The sequence below is a fragment of the Euprymna scolopes genome, chromosome 41 (assembly GCF_053919585.1).
Source record: "Euprymna scolopes isolate OS-2025 chromosome 41, ASM5391958v1, whole genome shotgun sequence".
NCBI classification, from domain to species: Eukaryota; Metazoa; Mollusca; class Cephalopoda; order Sepiida; family Sepiolidae; genus Euprymna; species Euprymna scolopes.
In genome coordinates this window covers 75,568,534-75,592,061 of record NC_136522.1, presented here as the reverse complement: position 1 = coordinate 75,592,061, position 23,528 = coordinate 75,568,534, and the positions used below count along the sequence as shown (strand labels likewise).

Here is a 23,528-nt window from a genome sequence, read left to right as displayed (position 1 = left end):
GGCAAATCATCAAGCAGTTTGTTTCTTCCCTTCCATACACACACATCATATATATATATATATATATATATATATATATATATATATATATATATATATATATATATGGAAGTTTTAAATACCAAAAGCAATGCGGAAAGGGCCGGAATCACAAGAGCAAAGAGAAGAAAAACAAATAAACAAATAGACGGGTATGTTCGAGTAGAGAAATGTCTAACTGTTTATTCATCTATCATTCCTCACCTCGTTATATAATTAATTTGTAAATAAGTTGTTGGAATGTCCGGTGTATATAAAGTCCGTTGGTGGTATGGAACTTTGATTAATTTCGCGGGAAAATACCTTCCCTTTTCAAAAAGAAAACAAAAGTATATCCAAGCTTGAATATACTTTGGCTTTTAAAACTTCCATATATTCTTTAACCAGCAGTGCTTCAAGCAAACTACCATTTATATATATATATATATATATATATATATATATATATATATATATATATATATATATAGTGATTTATAAAATATATATGGCGATTAAGCTACACTGAATATTCTGCGTTTAATCCAACTATAGGATTCGTCAGGCTTATGCGCATAAGCCTGACGAATCCTATAGTTGGATGAAACGCAGAATATTCAGTGTAGCTTAATCGCCATATATATTTTATAAATCACTAACTAGCTCTACCTACGTATTGAGCACTGTTGAAGAAAATACTTAAAGTTTACGCATAAATCTATACTTTCGTATAATATATTTATGTGAATAAATGAAGTAGTTATATATATCTGGCGAAAGAACTGACCCATTAAATTATCGCCCTATTAGCCTCCTCCCACTTTTTGCCAAAATATTTGAGACCTTAATTAACCATGCTCTAGTCCAGCACCTTACAGATGCTAAACTTCTGACCGACCATCAATATGGATTTAGACAAGCCCGTTCCACGGCAGACATCCTCACTGTAATCTCTGAACGCATATACCATTCACTGGACAAAGCGGGAGAGGGCAGAGCGGTAGCTCTAGATATATCTAAGGCTTTTGACAGGGTATGGCATGAGGGTCTCCTCAGGAAGATTAGATCTTACGGTATCACTGGTAGAATACTTAACATAATTAAATCCTTCTTAGATAAGAGAAAAATCCAGGTTGTCCTCGACGGTCGTACGTCTAAACAATATAATATAAATGCCGGAGTGCCCCAGGGATCTATCCTTGGTCCTCTGCTGTTCCTGATATTCATAAATGACCTCCCCGATAAAATTGCCTCTGAGATGGGTATATATGCTGATGACACCACACTCTATAGCAGGCACGACAGGAAAACAAATGAACATATATCTAAAGTAATGGCAGAAACACTGGAGGATGACCTCAAATCAGTGGTGGAATGGGGACAGAAGTGGATGGTAACGTTCAATGCCACCAAGACAAAACTGGTTTCATTCAATAATTACAGGAAACCTTCTCTACCACCTATAGCAATGGCCAACAACTCTTTAGCTGAGAGTACGTCTTTCAAGCTCCTTGGCCTAACGTTCACAGGAAACATGAGCTGGAACAATTACATCGAGGGCATTGCCAGGGCCGCTGCGAGGAAGGTGGGCTCTCTCTACCGTGCTAGAAAACTTCTAACACCCGAAAGTATCCTGTACCTCTATAAGGCCACTATTCGCCCATGTATGGAGTATTGCTGTCATATTTGGGCCGGTGCATCGGCTACTAGTCTCTCTCTCCTTGACAGGGTTCAAAAGAGAGTCGCAAATCTGATAGGCCCTAAACTGGCATCAAAACTTCAGCCTCTGTCCCATCGTCGAAACGTTGCATCCCTCTGCCTGTTCTACAAGTATTATAATGGTGAATGCTCTGAAGAACTGCAAGCACTTGTGCCCCCACGACGTGAACACCCACGACAGACCCGACAAGCTGCAAAATCCCACCCCCACACTGTAGAGATCCCTAGATGTAAAAGATCGTTCTACTCCAGTAGTTTCTTCCCCAGAACTGCTAGACTTTGAAATTCCATTCCAGGTCACTGCTTCCCCAACTGTACTGACATGCATAAGTTCAAGTGCAACGTGAACCAACATCTCGCTGCCCTAATCCCTACATAGTGCCCCAGTAGATGTTTCCCCTGATAGTAGCCCCCTACACCAAAGTGGCAATGTGCCTTGTTTGGGGTGAAAATATAATAAAAAAAAAAAATAAAAAAAAATATATACCAGGTTAAACATATCTAAAAGTGAAAGCCATTAAATTAAACGATGTTGTTAATAGTGAAAGAACGATCAATAGTAATAGTAATTTACCTTATTCGAATTAAATTATATATATATATATAATTATTTTTCTACTATAATAATTAAATACCTACAGACACTAGTGTTTCATCCTTTCGGGAATCTTCAGTGCAGGGTGTCACGATTACTACCAGTCGAACGATTCGAACCCCGCATCACGAGACATCTCTGGCTCGATTAGCCGAGACCGTATCCATTCGGCTACCATTAACCGCTTGAAATAACGTTGAATTTTAAACATCTTAATTTTAAGTGTTCATTTTACGTCAGGCAGACAGTGATCTAATCGTTATACGATGATCTACGCATAAGAGCTAAATTGACCGACTTTTAATTCAACTGAAAGTGCTCAACGATAAGAAACGAATTTCTTAAAGGGGCTGTCATAATTATTTTTCTACTATAATAATTAAATACCTACAGACACTAGTGTTTCATCCTTTCGGGAATCTTCAGTGCAGAGTGTCACGATTACTACCAGTCGAACGATTCGAACCCCGCATCACGAGACATCTCTGGCTCGATTATATATATATATATATATATATATATATATATATATATATATATATATATATATATATATATGTATATAACATTTTTTTGCTATCGTAGTTTTTTAATAAAAAAGTAAATATTTATCCCGATTGTAAACAAAAAGCATTAAATAATCATATAAAAGAAAAACATTGAAAATATATTTTATGTTATCAGTAGTTTTCTATTCAAAAAGATGAGTATTTATTAATGAAATTGATCTGATAATGAGTGTTATTTTTCTTGATTTATATTTTAACTTCTGTAAAAATTGTCCAATAATTATTCATTGTGCTTTCTCCGTAAACAATAACAAAAAGAAGAAGAAGAAAAACAAAACAAACAGATATTGTTTTCATTTTTAATTAATGTTTAATTGAATTTTCTTCGAAATAACAGACGTAATATCTTTTATTAAAAAATTGGCCAGTGTTTGCACAAAAAAATCACAATACTTTCGCCTGGAACTTTCCGACGTATTATGTAAACTTATGGAAAATTCTTACGATACACGAGTCGTATAAGTACTGGATATTCTTTGCAGTAGTTGTAACTAGACGAGGTTTTTGACGCGAATGCATACAAAATTACCCCAAAATATGAAATACACTTACCGTGTCTTCACATTCCAGCAGAAACTGGAAACTCGGTCTATCATCCATGGGAGATGCATTTGGGCCCTAAAAAAGATGAGAAAATGATGAACACCTTGTAAATCTACAAATCAGAGCATTACTTGCCTATTATACATTCATTTCCACATATATTCAACATGGGCGATTCCGATGCAATCATCTCCCTTTTCCTGATAATCGATACTGCTGCAATCGACACATATGAATATTTTTGTTTTACTAGCAGAAAGCACGTTTATATTTTGGCCGTGACCCTTTTTCTTCCTGAGATTCTCATGGGTGACTCAGCCCTCGATGAGAAATCGACTCTAAAACTTATTGGTCTTTCTTTCTCATCAATTTTGTCCTGTATTTAAAATATACATATTTGTCTTCTGCTTCTCCTAAAACCAATTCTCTCTATCGCTTTAAACACTTTATCACACCTGAAGCTATTCTCTATCTCTACAGATCTACTCTAAGGTCATGTATGGAATACAGTTGTCAGGTTCACGATCGTGAATCTCTATTCCATTTAAAAGTTCTTGGTAAGGTTCAGAAATGGACCTGTAATTCGTTTGGTCACACTATTTCTTCTTCTTCTTCTTCTTCTTCTTCTTCTTCTTCTTCTTCTTCTTCTTCTTCTTCTTCTTCTTCTTCTTCTTCTTTATACCCTCTCCATCACAGACGCGAGGTTGTCAGTTTTCGTCTATTTTATAATTAATTGCCTGATCTATTCCCTGCTATTTTTTTGTTCCAGCTCGTTGGTCTAGTGGACTGTATCGATCGCTGTTTTAATACCTCTACTGTAATACAGTTTCTTATTACAAATTATGCCAGAGAACACGTATTGCTCCACGCTTTTCTCTCCGCTTCGCATCTCATGAGAACACATGTACGTAATATCTCTATTATTATTATTATTATTATTATTATTATTATTATTATTATTATTATTATTATTGGCTCACATGAAGCTTTCACAGAAGTCATCAAATATCTGATTGGAAACCTGTGGTGTTCTCTTGAAGCTGGTTGACAACAAGTCTTCCCAGACGTCCAGCTCTCTTCACATCCTTCCATAGCATTTGCAAATAAATTTGCGTCATTGCAACAGTCTCTTACCATTGATTTCTCGCTGGCAGTGTCCATTGGTCTATACTGGGATTTGAATGGCACTAAGCCTCCCCAAGGTCCAAGTTCTCTTCGCGATTTTCCAGCAGAGGTCTAGTCAGCGCTCTTTCCTCGGTCTTTCCATCCTCTTTTATTATTATTATTATTATTATTATTATTATTATTATTATTATTATTACTACTATTATATTTATTATTACTATTATTATTATCATTATCATTATTATTATTATTATTATTATAATTATTATTATTACTACTATTATATTTATTATTACTATTATTATTATTATCATTATCATTATCATTATCATTATTATTATTATAATTATTATTATTACTACTATTATATTTATTATTACTATTATTATTATCATTATCATTATCATTATTATTATTATCATTATTATTATTATTATTATCTATTTAATAGTTGCCTGACGAAAGTTCTGTTCCGTCTTCTACTGAAGATATTTATTCCTCTCCCACAGTGAGAAATATGACACAATCGTCGGAAAGTGCTATTGAAAAGTCAGCGCTGACGAGTGGGGCACTCTGACACTGCAAAAGATGCCTGGGTAACCCCATCGACATTCTTCCGTAAAAGCGCCTCAGGCAATCAGCAATAAACTAATCTTTCCTCTAAGAGAGAAGGCAAAGCCTAAAACTGCACGGAACCAGCTATGCATCTAAATCAGCAAGGAAAAAGTCATTACAAGAATGATCTAGAAGCTGTTGATTTTGGGTTGAGGGGAAAAATCCCAGGCGCGTTCTCCTACTGAACAATTTTAGCATCCACAAAAGGATATCGCTAAGAATTTCATCCTTAGCCTTCAAACAGAGGCTAGTAAATATAATTCTTCTCTTTTTGATATCAGGACTGAGATTAGAGGAAGGTGTCCGTTTGTGATGGGTTTACTCGAATATTTTCCCGATTTCGATACAATCACCGAATCCATACTAAGTCCCCGATTCTGATACAATTACCGATTCTGATTCCAATTCTTTTACACATCTAGATATTTTACTCTAGAGTTGTAAATTTTTCCCAATTATCGTAAAAACACACGTTAAATGTGGAAATATTTTCTCAAACGTAAAAACAAACTTCTGAGGGATGGTCTATAGATTTCTAGTTTTGCTGGTTGCTTAAAATAAATATATATTTATGTTTTTAACATTTCTTCTATCAGTGGAAAATTTTATTTTAAACAAAATCAAATAAAAATAAATTAAAAGAATCGTTTTTGGGATCGGAAAATAGGTAAAAAATTTTCCGATTCTAGTACCGATTCTGATACCCCCAAAAGTTCCGATTTTTCCGATTCTCGATTCCAATTCCGATTAATCGTCCCAATCGTATTTGAATCTTTCGGACTACTGTTCTCATCTCGAGCGTTATTTTCAATATGTTTCGGTCGATGTAGTCGCCTTCTTTCTTCAGATTTTTATCATCTGTCTTCGAGAGGTTGAAGGTTTAATTCTCAGTGTGGGTGGCTGTGTTGTCTGTAAATAGCGCGGTTAACACGAAACTAGTTTGACCAACTTGCTTGTGTTCAAGTTAAGTACAATGGGGTAAAAAATGTTACCAGTGACATAAATAAAACTTGTTAACTGCACTGAGGGATTGACAAGCGCCACAGGTCAGGGATGCATTCTAGGTACGAGCAGCTACCGGGGATGTTACCACCCCACACATATACCTAGATAGAGGACGCCCGGGAGTTTCTAGTTAGTTCCTCAATTCCGATTTATGAGTCCAGTCGTTTGAGCTCTACAGTTGAATTCGGTAGTCAAGAATGAGGAAAATGAAAAGACAGGAAGAAGAAAACAGCTGATCACATGCGAATAGGTTTTCCCCATTTAGAGGAATCGAAATAAAAGGGCTGCCGAAAATATATAAACCCTATCGCATCTGTTGTTTTGTGTATTAGTTTGATTCCAGGTTCAGGCCTACAATGTTATATAGACACTACTCTAAAAGAAATACACCCCCTCACCTATACAACAACTCTATTAACCTGCTGGAGCGTTCTTATTGTGTAAAACCGCATTTCGCTACTCAACCCCTAACAGTCCCCTTACGTCTCAAGTGGCAGTAAACTTTATTTGGGGTGAAAAAGAGTAAAATAAAAAAAGATGGAATGATTGTCAGCTGAAAGATGAGGAACACGATTAGAGTATTAACATTTAAAACAATCAAACAAACGCATCGAATATACGGATGGTGGCCACGTTGTTGCATATATATGTGCCACCGTCTAAAGAGCGATTACTTACGTCTCTGTCGATTGCTTTCTTCAACTGAACATATGGTTCGTTGTTGATGTATATAATGTTCAAATACTCATTCGGGAGAAATGTAGCGGAAGTTTGCCGTTTCATAGTCAATTTGGAGTTAGACTGAGTTCCGGTGATCATGAGTTTGGAACGATACTCTGGATTGTTGAAATCTGCCGAAAAAAAAATAGAATAGAATCAAGTGCGTGACAAACAAATGAAAATACATAAGCAGACAAAGCAACAGGAACTTTTAAATTCTACTGTCCTTCCCCCACCCAACGCCGTACATTAGCAATGCGCTGTAAACCAGTTTGGAAGAGAGGATTGCTGCCAATTCAACTACGTTACACTTTTATCCCGAGGTTCATAGTTATCATAGTCCATACTTACTTGTCTCCCTTCGAGAGCAGAGGTAGTCAGAAGATCTGTTTTAATGTAGAGAAAATCCAGATCCCCCAAGTGGTGCATTCTACATAAGGACAAAAATAAAACTTACTTTAGTCTAAAAGGATTTTTCGATTTCTCGTTCGTTGAGCGAGGACAGAAAAAAATAAAGTGAACCACCAGAAAAATACTACACTTTGCTCCAAGCCCAAACGCCAAGGATAAGGTTCTCCAACCAAACGAATGTATTCCGAAAATCGTAGAAACGCTGTGTAATTCTCGTTTATTAATTTCTATTACTATGTTATATTTGGGTGGCCTAGTTAAAATTCAGTTTCATAATAACATGTACGCTGCATATTAAGAAATGTTTACCTCTACATATAGGTGACGTAGTAGGAACTTATTTCCATATCTAAGTTAAAGTGTCGTAATAAAAAATATTTTTCAAGTCTTTATAAAGATAGCGTAATATGTTTTTAAGGAAATTATGAAAAACGCTTGCCAAGCATTTTAATTACAAGCCGATTATTGTTTATAGAATGAATTTTCGGACTAGAATATTCACTATTTACTCTAACGGCTTAAATGTGATCTTTCTCTTAAAGAAAAACACAAAATTCTTTTTGCATTAACGTGATTTCCACTTTCCTATATGCAATATTCATCATTTTGGGGCTATTAAAAACCAATGCTAATCAAGTACGTTATGAGATTATTATATAGTGTTATTATATTTATTTGAATTTTTAAAAATTTATTTAAACATACCTTTATTGTTTATTTGATTATATCCATATATATATATATATATATATATATATATATATATATATATATATATATATATATATACTATAATTTTATTAAATATATTATTTTATTATTTTATATATTTTCATTTATTTATTTTATTTACTTATTAATGTTATATGATTACGACATAGAAGTATTGCAACCTATAAATAATAATATTCCTGATTTGGAATTTACAAATCAGTCTGATTATATATATTATTTAACTGGAATTCATTATTGAGATGCGTATTATTCATTGATTTTATTTATTGCTGACTATTATCCTCATCTTTTCTTAGTTGTTGTTTCATGACACCAACTGTTCCTCTGGTCTTCATCAGGTGATGTTGAATCTCTACGATTCCAGGTGAGCATTGTCTGAAGATAGCGGTTTCAGTCTTACACAAAGCCGGCCAGAGGCTTACTTGGCCAAAACATGGTGAGACGATAACAACTATGGAAGGTAGTAATTGCAATGTATGCAGTTAGGAGATTCGGATTTCCTATCCCGTCGCGGTTACCACCTGACGAAGGCCAGGAGAATAGTTGGCCGAAACGTCGTGAAGCAACAACTAAAACAGATGAGGATAATAGTTCACAATAAATAAAATTAATAAGTTGATTATAAGGAACTATTTTCATATGATTATTTCATATGGATATTCTGCTTATTTTATTTAATTTATCTTATTTTATTTAGTAATTTGTATTATTTGGATTTTTCATATTGTTGTTCCTATCTTGACATACATACATACATACATACATACATACATACATACATACATACATACATATATTTATATATATGTATGTATAACAATATTTATATGTGCTGGAACGTTTTGATTTTAAATTCTGCGCAATGATGCAGAATGTAGAAACTATTCATGAATTTTACGTAATAGTGAAATGAAACCAATCATCTATTAAGATACCATAAAAACGAATAACTAATTATTTAACGTTCATTTTTCAAAGGAATATTCAAATTAGTTCATCTTTATGTAGTCGCTTGCATATTAATGACTAAGTATAATTAAGAAGTTTTACTAATTATCATATAGAAAAGGTAAGGTTTTAATATGAATGTCAGTGCGAGAAACTTATAGGTATATATAGATTAATTCATAATCACATTTCGTTTGTTTATTTTATTTAAATTTATTTTAAAATTATATTTCATACAATCATTTTATAGAGAATACTAATCATGATTTCAATGCTCTGGAAGACTTTGATGTTTATTTTGATTACATACTGATTGTTTTTTTTTTTATAGAATGTTATTTCAAAGGGAGATAATTCGGTTTATACTTTGAGAGTTAGAAAGTCAGAATTATCTTATCGACGAGTAACAGTGAGATGTTAAGGCTTGCAACGTAATGACCTCGTTGCTTACAAGTAATCTTTTCTTGTAACGGTAACAAACTGGTAACGTAGACACACGCGTACCTTGTCTGAAAAACGAACCTTAACGACCAAAAAAAGACCGCGTGTAGGATATTTTACGCACCTAACTTCTGGTTCAGCGAAATTTGACGAGACTAGCGTGTCTATATAACGCATCAAATCCGTTTTTTTTCTTTTTTTACAGAAAACTATCCAACGTACACGAGAATGTCTTACGTCCCCTTCTGCCCACCCTCTGCAAGTCTAACAATTCCAAGCGCTCACAAAAGAAATATTTCTCCTCTAGACAAATGCAATTAAAAATAAATTCGGCTTACTTATAGTTCCTGTTGGCGGTGTTTCATCTATATCAACACTGAGACTCGTGTCACTTCCTATGATTGAACCTGTAAAACGAAAAGAAATAATACATTTAATCAAAGTACTTTATAATACTTTATGTGTTCAAAATGTAACTCTTCCATAAGTAATAAGAAGAATCAATACAATTTGTTATTAAACAATGTTGGCCTCGCGAACATCAAAAACATTGATATGACGTTTGTATATTTTGAATATGAGATTTGATAACTATTTTTGTATTATTTGGATTGTTTGGACTATTGTTCTCATCTTGGTTGTTTTTCACAACGTCTCGGCCGATGTAACCTTCGACTCTTTACGACCAGTCACCAGTAACATCTAACATGAATGCACCTGACGACGGTCGGAGGTTACATCGGCCGAAATGTGGAAAAAACAACCAAGATAAGAATAATAGTCCAAACAATCCAAATAATACAAAAAAATAATAATAGAAAAAACTCCTTAAAAACAAAACAATGAAAATGTTTACTTCGACGGCAGAAAGTTGGACTGTGTCCGGATAAGAGAAAGGGAGAGTTTTAAGTTCTTTGGACTGTCGATCTTTAGCGAGGATCGTTGATACTGGAGTCTTCATTAGACAGGGACATGAGAGAGAAGAGGACATATAGCTGCATTCGATGCTCGCCAGGTTCTCTCTGCTGAGCGACCATGCTCCACAAAGGAGTTAAAGAAGTCCCATAGGGAACGAATGGAATCAATGCGCTCTACAAGCTGATTGGTCAGTATGTGGACGAATAACTTGGCATGAACATTGAATCGCGAGAGAAAATAGATGTTTATTTTATTTGTGACTACTGTATGTGTTAAAAGGAAACTCTAGCATAGGTAATATTGTTATTAGTATTAGCACGATTAATCAGAATCAAGAATGGAAAAAAATAAAAACTTTGTGCAGGATCGAAATCAGAAACAATGTCTCTATTTTTCGATACCAAAAGCAATTCTGTTTATTCTTCTTATTCGTTTGGTTTCGCTTAAAACTTCATTTTCGATTATTGATTTTAACCTAGCAGAAAAAACATATGTACATATTACATAGGGGGTTTACAGTAATCCGAACCCCGTCACCCCCAAAAATACAACTCTATATTTAGAAATTCAAAACTAATCGGAATTGGAATCAATAATTGTACCGAAACCGATAATTAAGAACAGAATCGGTAATTGTATCGGAATCGGGAAAAGGTATTGGAATCGTATCATCACTAATTGTTATTGCTTTTGGTTTTGATTGATGATATCGTTAAATGTATAAATCAATTTAACGGTTTCATTTTTGCCAGTCATCGTAACAGATGATCGTACTGATTTAAAAAAGGAATCAATTTAATTTATTAGACAATATTTTGCCTCGTGATTTTTCCGAAAATGAAACGGTAAAGAGATTCGCTCATGCATTGAGTAGTATTGAATATTCACAGAGAGAGTTTGGTATTTGGATTTAAATCTAGTCGAGTATATATAAACTAGTTTTTCTCAATAATTTTAGCTTCATTGAACCTTTCCAATAGGAACTCGTACATAAATTATTTTACAAACTTATTTATTTAGCCTTCATAGCGTAAGCAACGCTGCTTTAAAGAAGGCGGGTTCCCTCTATCGAGCTAGAAGACTACTCCCATCTGAGAGTTTCTTTCTTCAAACAACTAAACGTTGGAATTTCGATAGCGAATAGCAAGGGCAGACAAATGCTATTTCAAAAAGCCAAAATTCTGAATTTTTCGAATGCATGTTTTCTTTTTATTTTTTGAGAAAGTTTTTGTTACGCATTTATTAAATAAATATAAAGTTAAAAAAATTAAAATAACACAAAATGATGACTTTTTTTAACACAAAATAGATTTTTTTCATAAAAACGTAAAAATTCTGAAATTTGCGTAACTTCTAAAATCTAAATAATCATTACAATTTGTTGTTTGTAATGAATGACTGAATGAAAATTGTTAAAACACTTTACAATTTAGACATTTTTTTGAACATGCATTATTAAAATGCATAAGAAACTTTGAGAAAACCATTTTTCATAAATATTCAATTTTATCAACAAAGTCCAAAGGTTATTTATGCAATGTATGAATGAATGCCTAAATAAAAGTTAAAAAGATAAAATTTTCAATTTTTAAAAATAAAACCAAACTTCTGAAATTTAACATAAATTTAATATGAATATAAGTAACCTATCGTCTAAAGGGATACGGTTCTCTTATTAGATCGAACCGGTTATGAAATTACGTGTGTCTACCCTTGCTATGCACTCTCTAAATCTCACACATGAAAATAAAAACATGTGCTTCTTTTGCAGTAGTGCACACGTACCAAAGAAACCAATACGGTGTCAGTTTATTCGCCGTGTGTCTAAATTTAACTCTAGCATAAGCGATATTATTATTATTATTATTATTATTATTATTATTATTATTATTATTATTATTATATTACTGAATTTTTTAGATAAGAGCTGATTGTTTATATTACTTGTTTGGATTGGACTATTGTTCTCATCTCGAGTGTTATTTGTGCAATATATCGGTCGGTATAGCCTTAGACCTTTATCAGGCATGTTAGTTGTTATCTTGGAAAAGAAGGGAGGAAAGTTACTGGCTCCGTAGATGATTTCCTAATCTTGGAGTTGTTCTTTTGTTTTTTTGTCCGTGGTTTTCATGTGTGGAAACATCAAATTTCCAGCGGAACCACAACCAAATAACAAAAAAAAAGCAACAATTCCACGACTACAGCACAAATAACACTAAACATGATGTTATAGAATTGATCAAGAGAGAGAGAGAGAGAGAGAGAGAGAGAGAGAGAGAGAGAGAGAGAGAGAGAGAGGGGGGGAGTTTGAGTCATAGTGTAGACACGATGACCGGAAGTAAAGATCAACTAATCGGATTGCATGTGAGTCATGTGATCAGGTTAGCTGAATCGAGGAGATTTGGTTGGGACTTGGAAGAGAGCGGACGGCTTCACCGTTGTCTTCTCCCTTTCGCTTGGGGGGGACGAACGTTGACGTGGTAGAAATAAGACATAGAAGAAGAAACCACACAGGCCAAATTCACTTTCGATTCTTCTGCGATCGATCCGGAAGGTGAATAAAAAACTATAGAACCAATTTCTTGTCATGGAGTGAAATAAATCTTCGTCCCCCAAAACAGGTATCAGTCTCCCTCCCAGACGAGATGTTCCAGATGGACCAACAAAATGGCAGAAGGTATGTTGAAAATGCATATCACACACACAACGACATTAACTCTGATAAGATAGTCAAACACTCAATCCTTTATGATACGAAAACGTAACAAACAGTCAATTTGGTGCTCATGTAGTAGAATGTACCCTGTCTCTAGATGAAACACTAAGACTCTTCCTAAGACCAACAACAAGAACAATACAGCATATACGTCATCTTAATACCACCCAGTATATAACAATGAGAACAATAGTTCGATCAAAACAAGTAATATAAACAATATTATTATTGATAATCTGTTTTGATTAGTGAAACTGTTGAATGGTTAAAATAAAAGCAACATAATCATAGTGAATTAATGAAAACAGAATGTATTCTATTGAGTTGAAAACTAACCCAATGATTTTAGTTTTCTTTGTCATTAAAAGAAGAAACACTGTTGTAATACTACAAACAAAACACGAATAAAGTATAAGTTTATTCTATGAAACTCTAGCAGGTGCCTTCAATGAGTATCTAGACTTTTTTCTACAGGCATTTAATATTGCCGTGGACTCTTGAGAACTCTATTTGTATACCTCTTATCAGATGACTGTCTTATTTATATGATTTCAGGCTTAAATAAACAACTACAACAGGAATTGGAATACACAAAACGAAAGCCTGATTGTAACAGTTGGTGAATTTCAAAAATTCAATCTGGATGCAAGGATACTTTAGAAGAATGATATAAAATAAAATAGTGTTTTAAACTTGGAAAAATGCTACAGAAACGTATGGAATGCTTCAGATTGCTTTTGGACCATCTTGTATGAATTGAGCATCAAGTTTGGAGAGGCATAAGAGATTCAAGCAAAACAAGTAGTCTGTGAAGGATGATAAAAGGTGGTGTGGGAGGAGTAAGGAAGTCAGAACACCAGAGTTGATTGGCCAAATAAAGAACTTCATGGATACGGATCGTCGTATGTCTATAGAGACAATAAGTGCAAAGTTTGATGTCAGTATGGGAACTGTACACACAATTATTCGCGAGGAACTAGAAATGCAGGAAATTTGCGCGAAGTTTGTTCTAGGAGTGCTTAGAGTTCAGAATATTTGACTAAGATGTGCATCGAGAGAGTTCCTCGCCCTCTCTATAGTTCAGACCTTACTCTCTGTGATTTTCGATCATTCGCTAAGCTCAAGGAAAACGTTAGAGGCTGTTGTTATGAGATAATTGAAGAGATGAAAGAGACCGCGACGAAGGTTATTGACATATGAACACAAGAGGACTTCCATGGGGCCTTCCAGACTTTTTTGGAACAGTACAACAATTGCATTGCAACCGGAGGAGATTACTTCGAAGGGGAATAGGGTTTCATGTGTGTACTATCAATAAAGTGTCCATACGAAATGTTGTGATACTTATTTAAGACACCTCGTAAATACTATTGTTATTGCTTTATTTGAGACCATTAAATGGCTAAAATAAACAGAAGATGATCGTAGTGAATTATGGAAAAAAAAAGGAAATCAGTAATTGTAAATTAATGCAAATCAAGGTCGGAACAGACAGACCGATCGCATATATAATTTAGATTGAGATTGTAACCAGTATAATGAGGATAGTTGTCAAGCAGCTCGCAGCATTAAATCGTATTTCAATGCAAGAAAGTGAATGCAACACTCCCACTCACGATTAAAAAAAGCGGCCAGTTTAATCAATTAAAGTATGACCCAATTTGTTAGACAGTACACATCTATAATTATCAGGAAGACAATATAAAAAAGGAGCCATTTTGTGATCCACTACAACAATCCGTTGGGCTCCATGACCAGCAAAGGTTTCCCTCATTTATTTTTTTTATTCATTCCAAGCACGTAAAGCCTGCTATTTGAGATCGTGTAGGTAGGGGTAATATGTAGGGGTTATTACAACGGGATGTCTGTTCATATTACATTTAAATAGATGCAAGTAAATGTACTCAGAGAAGCAGGAAACAGGGAAGGATTTCCAAAGTCTAGCATTTCATGGGGGAGAAAGTATTAGAATAAAAGACTTTGCGTCATCTAGGTAGCTTTACTTCAAAGGGGTAAGATTGTCATGCTTGTCGTGTTAATCGGGGCGTATTTATGTTGGGAAGGCAAAGAGTTCCTCAGAGCACATTCTATTTAAGTTCCTGCACGTAAGGTGCTGCTAGCGTGTCCATAGTATTTCCATGCGCACATTTTCTTAGTTGACAGAAGATCACAAACAGTAGGGTATCAACGAACACATGAAATACGACGACAAAAAAAGCGTCCAGACTACGCACGTATTAAGAAAAGATTTTTGATCGCTAACAAGCGATAACGCACATGCGTACGAGTGCGCGCTTGTGTGAAAAGACTGTGCGCTTTTCTTTCGTTTAACATTTCTTGTAAAATCCATGTGCGAACGGTTTGTTGGAGCGGTTCCCTTAATTCTGGTTAATTGAAATGTTACAATAGCAAGAAGGGAAAAATACTATTTAAGACGAAGCGTGCAAAAAGTGCTCTACTATCGGTCAGATAAACAAGTATCTGCTTAGTTAAGTAAAACTTCATTTTATTTAATAGATACTAGTTTCATTGTATACTTACAGACAGCGTTACAGTGTTGTATTAACTGGGAAAACAGCAGCAAAGTAACTCCGAGGAGTAACTTTTTGCCGCCCATTTTCCTTCCTGGGAGGGTAGCGTTTTCTTCACACCTGGAAAAGAAAAGACAAATGATAATATTAAAGACATTTTCTTTTTACATAGGAGTCACCACTTATCAAGGTCCGGAGGTGACTCGAGGATATGGGTTATTCAATAAGTAGTCAATGTGATAATATCGTAGCAATCGTTAGTAGTGGAAATTTGAAAAATTGGATTAATCAAGGGCATGCGTTATCAAGAATTTGTTTACGTTGGACTTGAAGACTACCAAATTGTAGCCAGCTGGAAAACAGGCAAACGGAAGAGAGTTACACAAGCGTGCAATTCTAAGAAAGAAAGTTTGTTTATGAAATACACGTTTAGGTTGAGGTACAGAAAAAGAGTGGGGAAAATTATTGACAGTGGTTTCAGCTAGACGACCGTTTTTATGAAAGTTTGGCGAAGAGGCATAGATTGGAGCTCAGACGAGCACTTGCCATGAAAATAACAATAAAGAAGAGACAGGCTCGCAACGTCTCTTCTGTGGGAAAGAGGTTGCAGGGAAGATAAAAGAGTACCCCCCACTAGACTACGAAGTCTATTTTGAACTCTGTTAAGGCAGGATAAAATCTTTCTAGCAGCTCCTGCCCAGATGTGGCAGCAGTACTCCATCCTTGGGCGTACCTGGCTTTATACATATAGAAATTGCATCAGCAGTGAGATATCTACTGGAGCGGTAGAAGGATTCCATTATTTTTCCAGCGACAACAGATTTGATGTACGTGTTTTATTTCAGATCAGGAGTAAAGGTCAGAAGCTTGTCAAAACATGGAGCCTCACCAAGACGAGATCCATTCATTTTAATTGATGCCAGATGCGTATCATAGTATTCATGATATAAAGATAGAAGTTTAATTTTATTTCGCACCAAACATTCAATTCAAGTGAAGATTTTCCCTTAGCGCCAACGATAACTAAATCAACCCCATTGCTGAGATGGGTGGTTCCCAGTTGACTGAGATATAGCTTTGGTTCTGTGCAGTAAATCTCATTCGACAAAAGTTGGTTTAGTTGTAGCCGAATTAATGTTCTAGTATTGTAGTTTATATTTTTGTAACAATTTGTTGACGTTTACCCATTTAGTTGGTAGTTTATTTTTTTCTATAATAAGATTATCTTGGTAAATATAATTTCGAACCATTTTTCCCATTTTTCCCGCGTCTAAAATTACCGAGTATAAATAGTTTTACAAAAAGAACAAGTGACCAATTTTTGATTAAGGTAAATACGGAAGCACTAAAGTAATGTAAACCCTTTATAATGAATTTATTTGACTGCTTGATTAAATAAAGCCTCGTTTCCTTATGAAGGGAAGACTTTGATAATTTATGATTAAAAGCAACATGCGTAAAACACGTTTTTTTTAAATGGAGGAAGAAAAATAAGTAGAAGGAGTCGGATGACCGGTTTCGCTCTCGCTTTATCAAAGCTGTACCGAGAGATTTTAAAAATAAAAAAAATAAAAATATATACATTATTAAAATTAATTTACGTTGCGTTGAACAAAAAAACAACAACAAAAAACAAACAAACAAAAAACAGGGAAGCAATTAAAATAAAGCAACATAATATTTTTGAAGATCTTCGAGGTTAATCACGCTCAAACCTAAGAGGCATTCCTTTGTTTACAGAGAGAAGACCCCCCTCAAGCGAACGCGAATAGTCTCCAAGATTTTTAGAAGAAATGTGGAGTGAGCACGACTTAGGATTGAAAAAGAGTCCATGCTAAAGTTCGCTGAGCATGACGGGTTTTTAATGAGATGGTCAGTTATTGAAGACCCGTATCTATTGACAGATAAGTTCGTTGCTCGGTATGTCGCATTTCTGATTTTGCTATGTTGGACTCTCCTATCCAATCTTAACGTTGTTCGACCCACGTAGTGGGCACCACAACTACACTAAAATTGTAAATTACATTATTATTATTATGGGGGTGGATGTTCAATGTAAATTGGATGGGAGAATTCAAAAGCATCTACTTGGCCAAATCAGAAACACAACATATTCAGCAACAGACGTACTTGCCAATACAATTGAAAATTTTCCGTTTTTTAAATCGCTGGATACAGTTATGATAAAGCGAGAGCGAAAGAGATCAGCCGACTCCCGCTTTTTTGTTTCTTCCCATTTGCACTTTTAAAAAACGTGTTTTACACATTTTAATTTTAATCAGCAGTAATAAAAATCTTCCCTTCATGATTTCAATATATATATATATATATATATATATATATATATATATATATATATATATATATATATATATAGAGAGAGAGAGAGAGAGAGAGAGAGAGATAAACAACGTCGCATCTCACAGGAGCCATGACAGTAAAAAAAAACTGCAAGTCCAAGACTCAAGTTTCGCTCTCATTTAGGCTAATCAGTCAGACAACACCCGAACGCGGGCTTGGAATCCTGAGTTTGGATGCGTCTGACTGATGAGCCCAAACGAGAGCGAAACTCAGGTCTTGGAATTCCGGTTTGTTGACTGTCACGACACTTGTGAACTGCGACGTTGTTTGGCCGTGGAAATAATTATATAATCTCTCACATAATGAATATATATATATATATATATATATATATATATATATATATATATATATATATATATATATATATATATATATAACCAGTCACGCATTAGTCCCCGAAAATCAATTTGATAGACATTTGGCCATTGAGTAATTTATTGATAACTATTTGAGCCCAACCACAGGGCAATACAATCAGAACTTCCCCTGTACTATTTACGAATCCAGCATACACCAAACTGTGGGGCACCGGTTTATTCTCCTCACCTTACGGTCTTGTGTCACATCTTTTTGTAACTGAGTTAAAGTTAATAACATTATACGAAATGTTTATTTTAATCCTCATAATGATTAAAGTTGTTTAACATATTTTGTCGTTTTTGTATAAAGAGGCGATTATGAAATATGGCAGTAAAATATAGAGTGACATCAAAACTTTATGACGTACTTACTTGTTATGTAAAAATATTAGCGTATCATGAAAATTAGAGGAAAAAGCGACCAGAATTTTAATAAAAAATTAAATACTTTATTCATAAGATCAATTGTATTACGATAGATTGACGCCATTTCTCGTCTTTTTCTATGAAAGTTTAAGCGAAAGGAAGAGAGAATCTGTGAATGACATTAACTAAGACGACAAGTAACGCAGGTTGAGAACAACACACACTATTTGATTTTCTTAGATAAAAGTAGAAATAATTGTACATTTTTCGTAATTCTCGATGTACGCTAATATTTTTTCAATACCAAATCAGTACTTCATAAAGTTTTGCTGTAATATTTTATTATTGTCCACATTTCACACACCACCTTGTCATAAATCAATTTGGAGTATTTATATATATTTATATATATATATATATATATATATATATAAATATATATTGCATATACTAGATTTTTTAGAAAACTGACACAAGTTATAGCACGTTTACTTAGAATGAGTGCTTTAGGGCAATTTTATGGTTGAATATGCTTATATCTGTGCTGATTTTTGGAGTCAATTTCCTATTGATGCTAATTAATTCGTACCTATGCATCGAACGTATATCCTAAAGTAAAGTTTATTTTGTAAATACATACGTTTGCTATTTCATTCTTGCATTTAAGAAGGAGTGAAAGAGCAAATATTTATTCACAAAATAAGCTTTACTTTAAGATAACGAAAATATGAATTGCTACTACTACTAATAACAATAATAATAAAAAAATGATAAACATAATTATAATAATTATTAAATAAACAAATACTCTAATATAACAGGTGCGCACGCTCATTGGTTACGAAAAATGGGTGTGTGAGTAACTGAGAATCTGATTGGCTGACTAGCAAACCCAATACCATGCGGATATATAAAAACGCGAAACAACATCAATTCCATGCAATATCCTGATTATTCTTTACGAGGATCAAATGCGGAAAAATCTTTGTAGCTTAATTTCCATATATATTTTCAAAACTTATTACATAGTTTTACTTAGTTATCGAGCACTGTCAAAGTAAATACAGAAAATATTTACAAAACAACTTATGTAGATACATAAAATAATAATAATAATAATAATAATAATAATATACACACACCCCCACACACACGCACACACACACGCACACACACACACACACACATATATATATATATAGTAAGTTATAAATATATATATCACTTACTACCTAGTTCTATCTATGTATTGAGCACTGTACCGTTGAAGTAAATGCTTAAAGTTTACGCATAAATTATACTTTCGTATATTAATGTATCTGATTAAATGAAGTAGATATATATGTATATATATATATATATATATATATATATATATATATATATATATATATAATTATTTTATATCAAATTCCACCAATATTCATATACCAATAAAATAGTTGACAGCATTAGAGGAACAAATCATAGTGGGTTAAATAAAGGGTTCTGTTAGATAGTTCTACAGGAATATTCCCATATTCGAGAAGTTACACTTAAAAACTCGGTCGGGGTGTACATCGGTGAAAACATTGTAAAGGTAACAATCAAGAGGAAAACAGTAGCCCGAAGAATCCAAATAATACAAATTTTCAATTCTCATTTCCAAAATTCCGAAATATAAATAAAGTTATTGTAAATTAATGCGTATCAAGGTCGGAACAGACAGACCGACCGCATATATAATGGATATGTCCTAAGGTGTCCTATTATACGGACAATCAAAGATAAAGTATTCCGTGAAAGGAATAACTAAATATACCCTGTGGTTTGAATACTGAAAGAAAAGTTTATTTATGTATTTACAATAGCAACAAATAAAGAGTGTTCACGTTCAGGGAGAAGTCTCTGTTTAAAAAGGTCCGATGAATCCGGTGAATCCGGTGACTCGTTCCTTATGTAGAATATTCCTGGTTGGTTACCTATCTCCACATAACAATAATATAAATTGATGTTGTAACCTGTATAATCAGGATAGTCGTCAAGCAGCTCGCGACGGGAAATCGTATTTAAGACGCAAGAAAGTGATTGTAATAATCCCACTCACGATCACGATTAAAAAAAGCGGTCAGTTAAATCAATTAAACGATGGCCCAATTTGTTAGACAGTGGATATTTATGTTCAACAGGAAGATAACCAACACTCATGGTAAAATAACAGCAGCTATTTTGCGAGCGGCTACAAAATTCCGTTGGCCTCCGTGACATGCAAATGTTTCCCTCATTTAATTTGTTATTCATTCCAAACAAGGTGCATTGCCACTTGCAGCTCGCGGCATGAAATCGTATTCAGGACGCAAGAAAGTGAATGCAAGAGTATTTACGATCATGTGGGCAGGAGCAGTATATAGGGAATTTGGCAGCGCGATGTGTGTTCATATTGCATTCATATTGCTTCAAGTTAATGCAGTCAGAGAAGCAGGAGACAAGAGAGGACTTTCAAAGTCTAGCAGATCATGGAGGAGAAAGTATCAGAGTAAAGGCTTTCGAGAATCTAGGGACCTCTACAGTGGACGGGGTTATATATAAGGGATTGAGCAGGGAGATATCTGTTCATATTTATTAAATTGCTACAAATTAGTCAGTCAGGGAAGCAGGACACATTGAAGGATTTCCAAAGCAGTTCATAGGGGAGAAGCTATTAGAGTAAAAGTCTTTACATCGAAGAATTAAGATTTTCCTGCTTGTCATGTTAATTTTTTGGGGGGTATTATGCTGGGAATTCAACGAGTACATCTTGGCTGATAGTGTGGGCCCTATCAGATTGGAGACTTTATTGAGATGTTGTCTAAAAGGGATAAATTAGTGGTCAACGCACCAGCTCAGATGTGACAACAATACACGATACATGGACGAATGATGACTTGGTAGAGCTCGGAAAATTTAAGATTCGATGTTCCCCACTAAATTAATATATACGTAAAGTTCCATCAATGATTGATTTGATTTAATAATTTACTATTAAAATTTGCTTGTTTGTTTGCCCTTGTCAACAGTTGATGACGTCATGGCCTCGTGATGTCGGCTATGAAAACAAAGGCGGGGATAACCGACACATTGGATAAATAGTAAGAATATGAATCGCTCATATTTACTCAACTCATTCATATCTCCTGAATGGAGAAAAACCTACAACATGCATACCTATCACCCTTCGCCGTTGAACGCATGCTCATTACCTGTAAAAATCGCCAACACACCAGACAAAAATACTACCAAATAAGCAATAAGATGAATCCGTTAAACAATCCTCACATAGATAAAATATTAATTTTTCTGAAAGTTACAGGACTTTACGAAACAAATAAAAGGAAACAAACAAAATATTTACCTATCTTCCAAAATATTACTACAAATATACGTTAAAAAAGCAGAATCAATACACCTGGTACTATTATTGATGTCTACGATAAATGACATTAAAATATCGATATGCCATTTATTCGCGAATATAAGGTCTGGTGTGGTTTTCAGAAGTCAGTACGATTTGGCCTACAATATATGCCAGATTAGCCCCAGGTGACTAACAATATACTACATGCGACTAATTCTCTGCCAGACAGAAGACAAAATGTATAGATTGTAGTTCATGCCTGTTTATTTGTTTATTAATACTTGGAGCTTTGGATATAGAGTATCATAAGTGTATATATACTCTGAACCTACATTATCAGGGGTCTTGGATAAGTATACTTCGCTTTGATCAAAAAAGATAAAAGATTCGCATAAAATTTTAATTTATTTTATGAAAATTATAGAAATAAAAAAAACTTAACGAAAATATGGAGTTCAAGGTGTGGAACATTTTCGCGAAATGTCATGTAAATTTACGGAAAGTTATTTTACAATTGATGTCACGTTACTGTACTGTTAAACATTGTCGTTTTCTTTTTTTTTTAGGTATAACAGAATATAAGAGTCGGCTTAGTGTCTTCGGATGTCAGCATGATCTTTTGTGTGCTAAAATTGACATGATGTTATATGACTCAAAAATAGAGAGTGAAGGGAAAAAGTTGTCAGTTGGCTTGGAAGCACACACGTATAGACTTATGGTTCTAAAGATGCCCGAATATGATATGATTATGCAGTGATTATCGACCCCTTCGGTGTAATCACCGTCAACGCGCTGTTCGTTGGTTTAGAACAACAACAAAGCGAACCAACCATTTCTTTCTGAGTTTTGGAGATAAGGATAGCTAATTCGTAATTGTCGATTTTTCGGATTACTTTTCTCATCTGAAGTGTTTCCCGTCAGGACTCGTAGCATAGGGGATAAAATACTTGCTAAAATTCAATTGTAAGTTACACTCTTCTTGAGGTTAAACGTTCAATCTTCATTGTGAGCGACATTAAAAGCCAGTTGCGAGTCTTGATCATTTTTGAATAGAAAAAAGAAAAATTGCCGACCTGCATTTTATTTATTTAATTATGTTTGTTCTGCAACGTTGTAACATAAGTGCAGGTCAGGGTAATCTGGCTGTAAAAGGGAATAGATCCACATGCAGCTAGCGTTATTGGGGCGACGGTTTTCTGATTAGCTCGCTGCGCAAAAACACGCCAGAAATACAGGTGTCGAATAATATGACATAGAGTATTCGGGAGAAAGAACAGAGTTTCTAGTCGGTTGGCATTTAAAAGAGATAGAAGCGACATGCGACTGAAAGAGTAGATATGATCTAAACGAATGTCACCTCGATGTCTGCCGCATGCATCTCTCAGTCCTCGAGTAAAAGAACAACTAAGAAGGAATTAATTTTAGCTGATGTACTCGCTTACCCTCGTGAACAGACT

The 23,528-nt window shown here is 34.4% G+C and overlaps 1 protein-coding gene across 1 annotated transcript in view; it reads right to left on the bottom strand.

The window, feature by feature from the left end:
• The window catches only part of LOC145266635 (uncharacterized), a 471,019-nt gene that overhangs the window by 426,534 nt on the left and 20,957 nt on the right, over positions 1 to 23,528 (bottom strand). The window contains exons 2-5 of the mRNA XM_080122558.1: positions 15,620 to 15,729; positions 9,783 to 9,851; positions 6,868 to 7,040; positions 3,454 to 3,519 (exon numbers count right to left, since the gene is read on the bottom strand). Of these exons, the coding sequence (XP_079978684.1) occupies positions 3,454 to 3,519; positions 6,868 to 7,040; positions 9,783 to 9,851; positions 15,620 to 15,695 (384 nt within the window). The 5' untranslated portion in view covers positions 15,696 to 15,729. The remainder of the gene's footprint in view (positions 1 to 3,453; positions 3,520 to 6,867; positions 7,041 to 9,782; positions 9,852 to 15,619; positions 15,730 to 23,528) is intronic.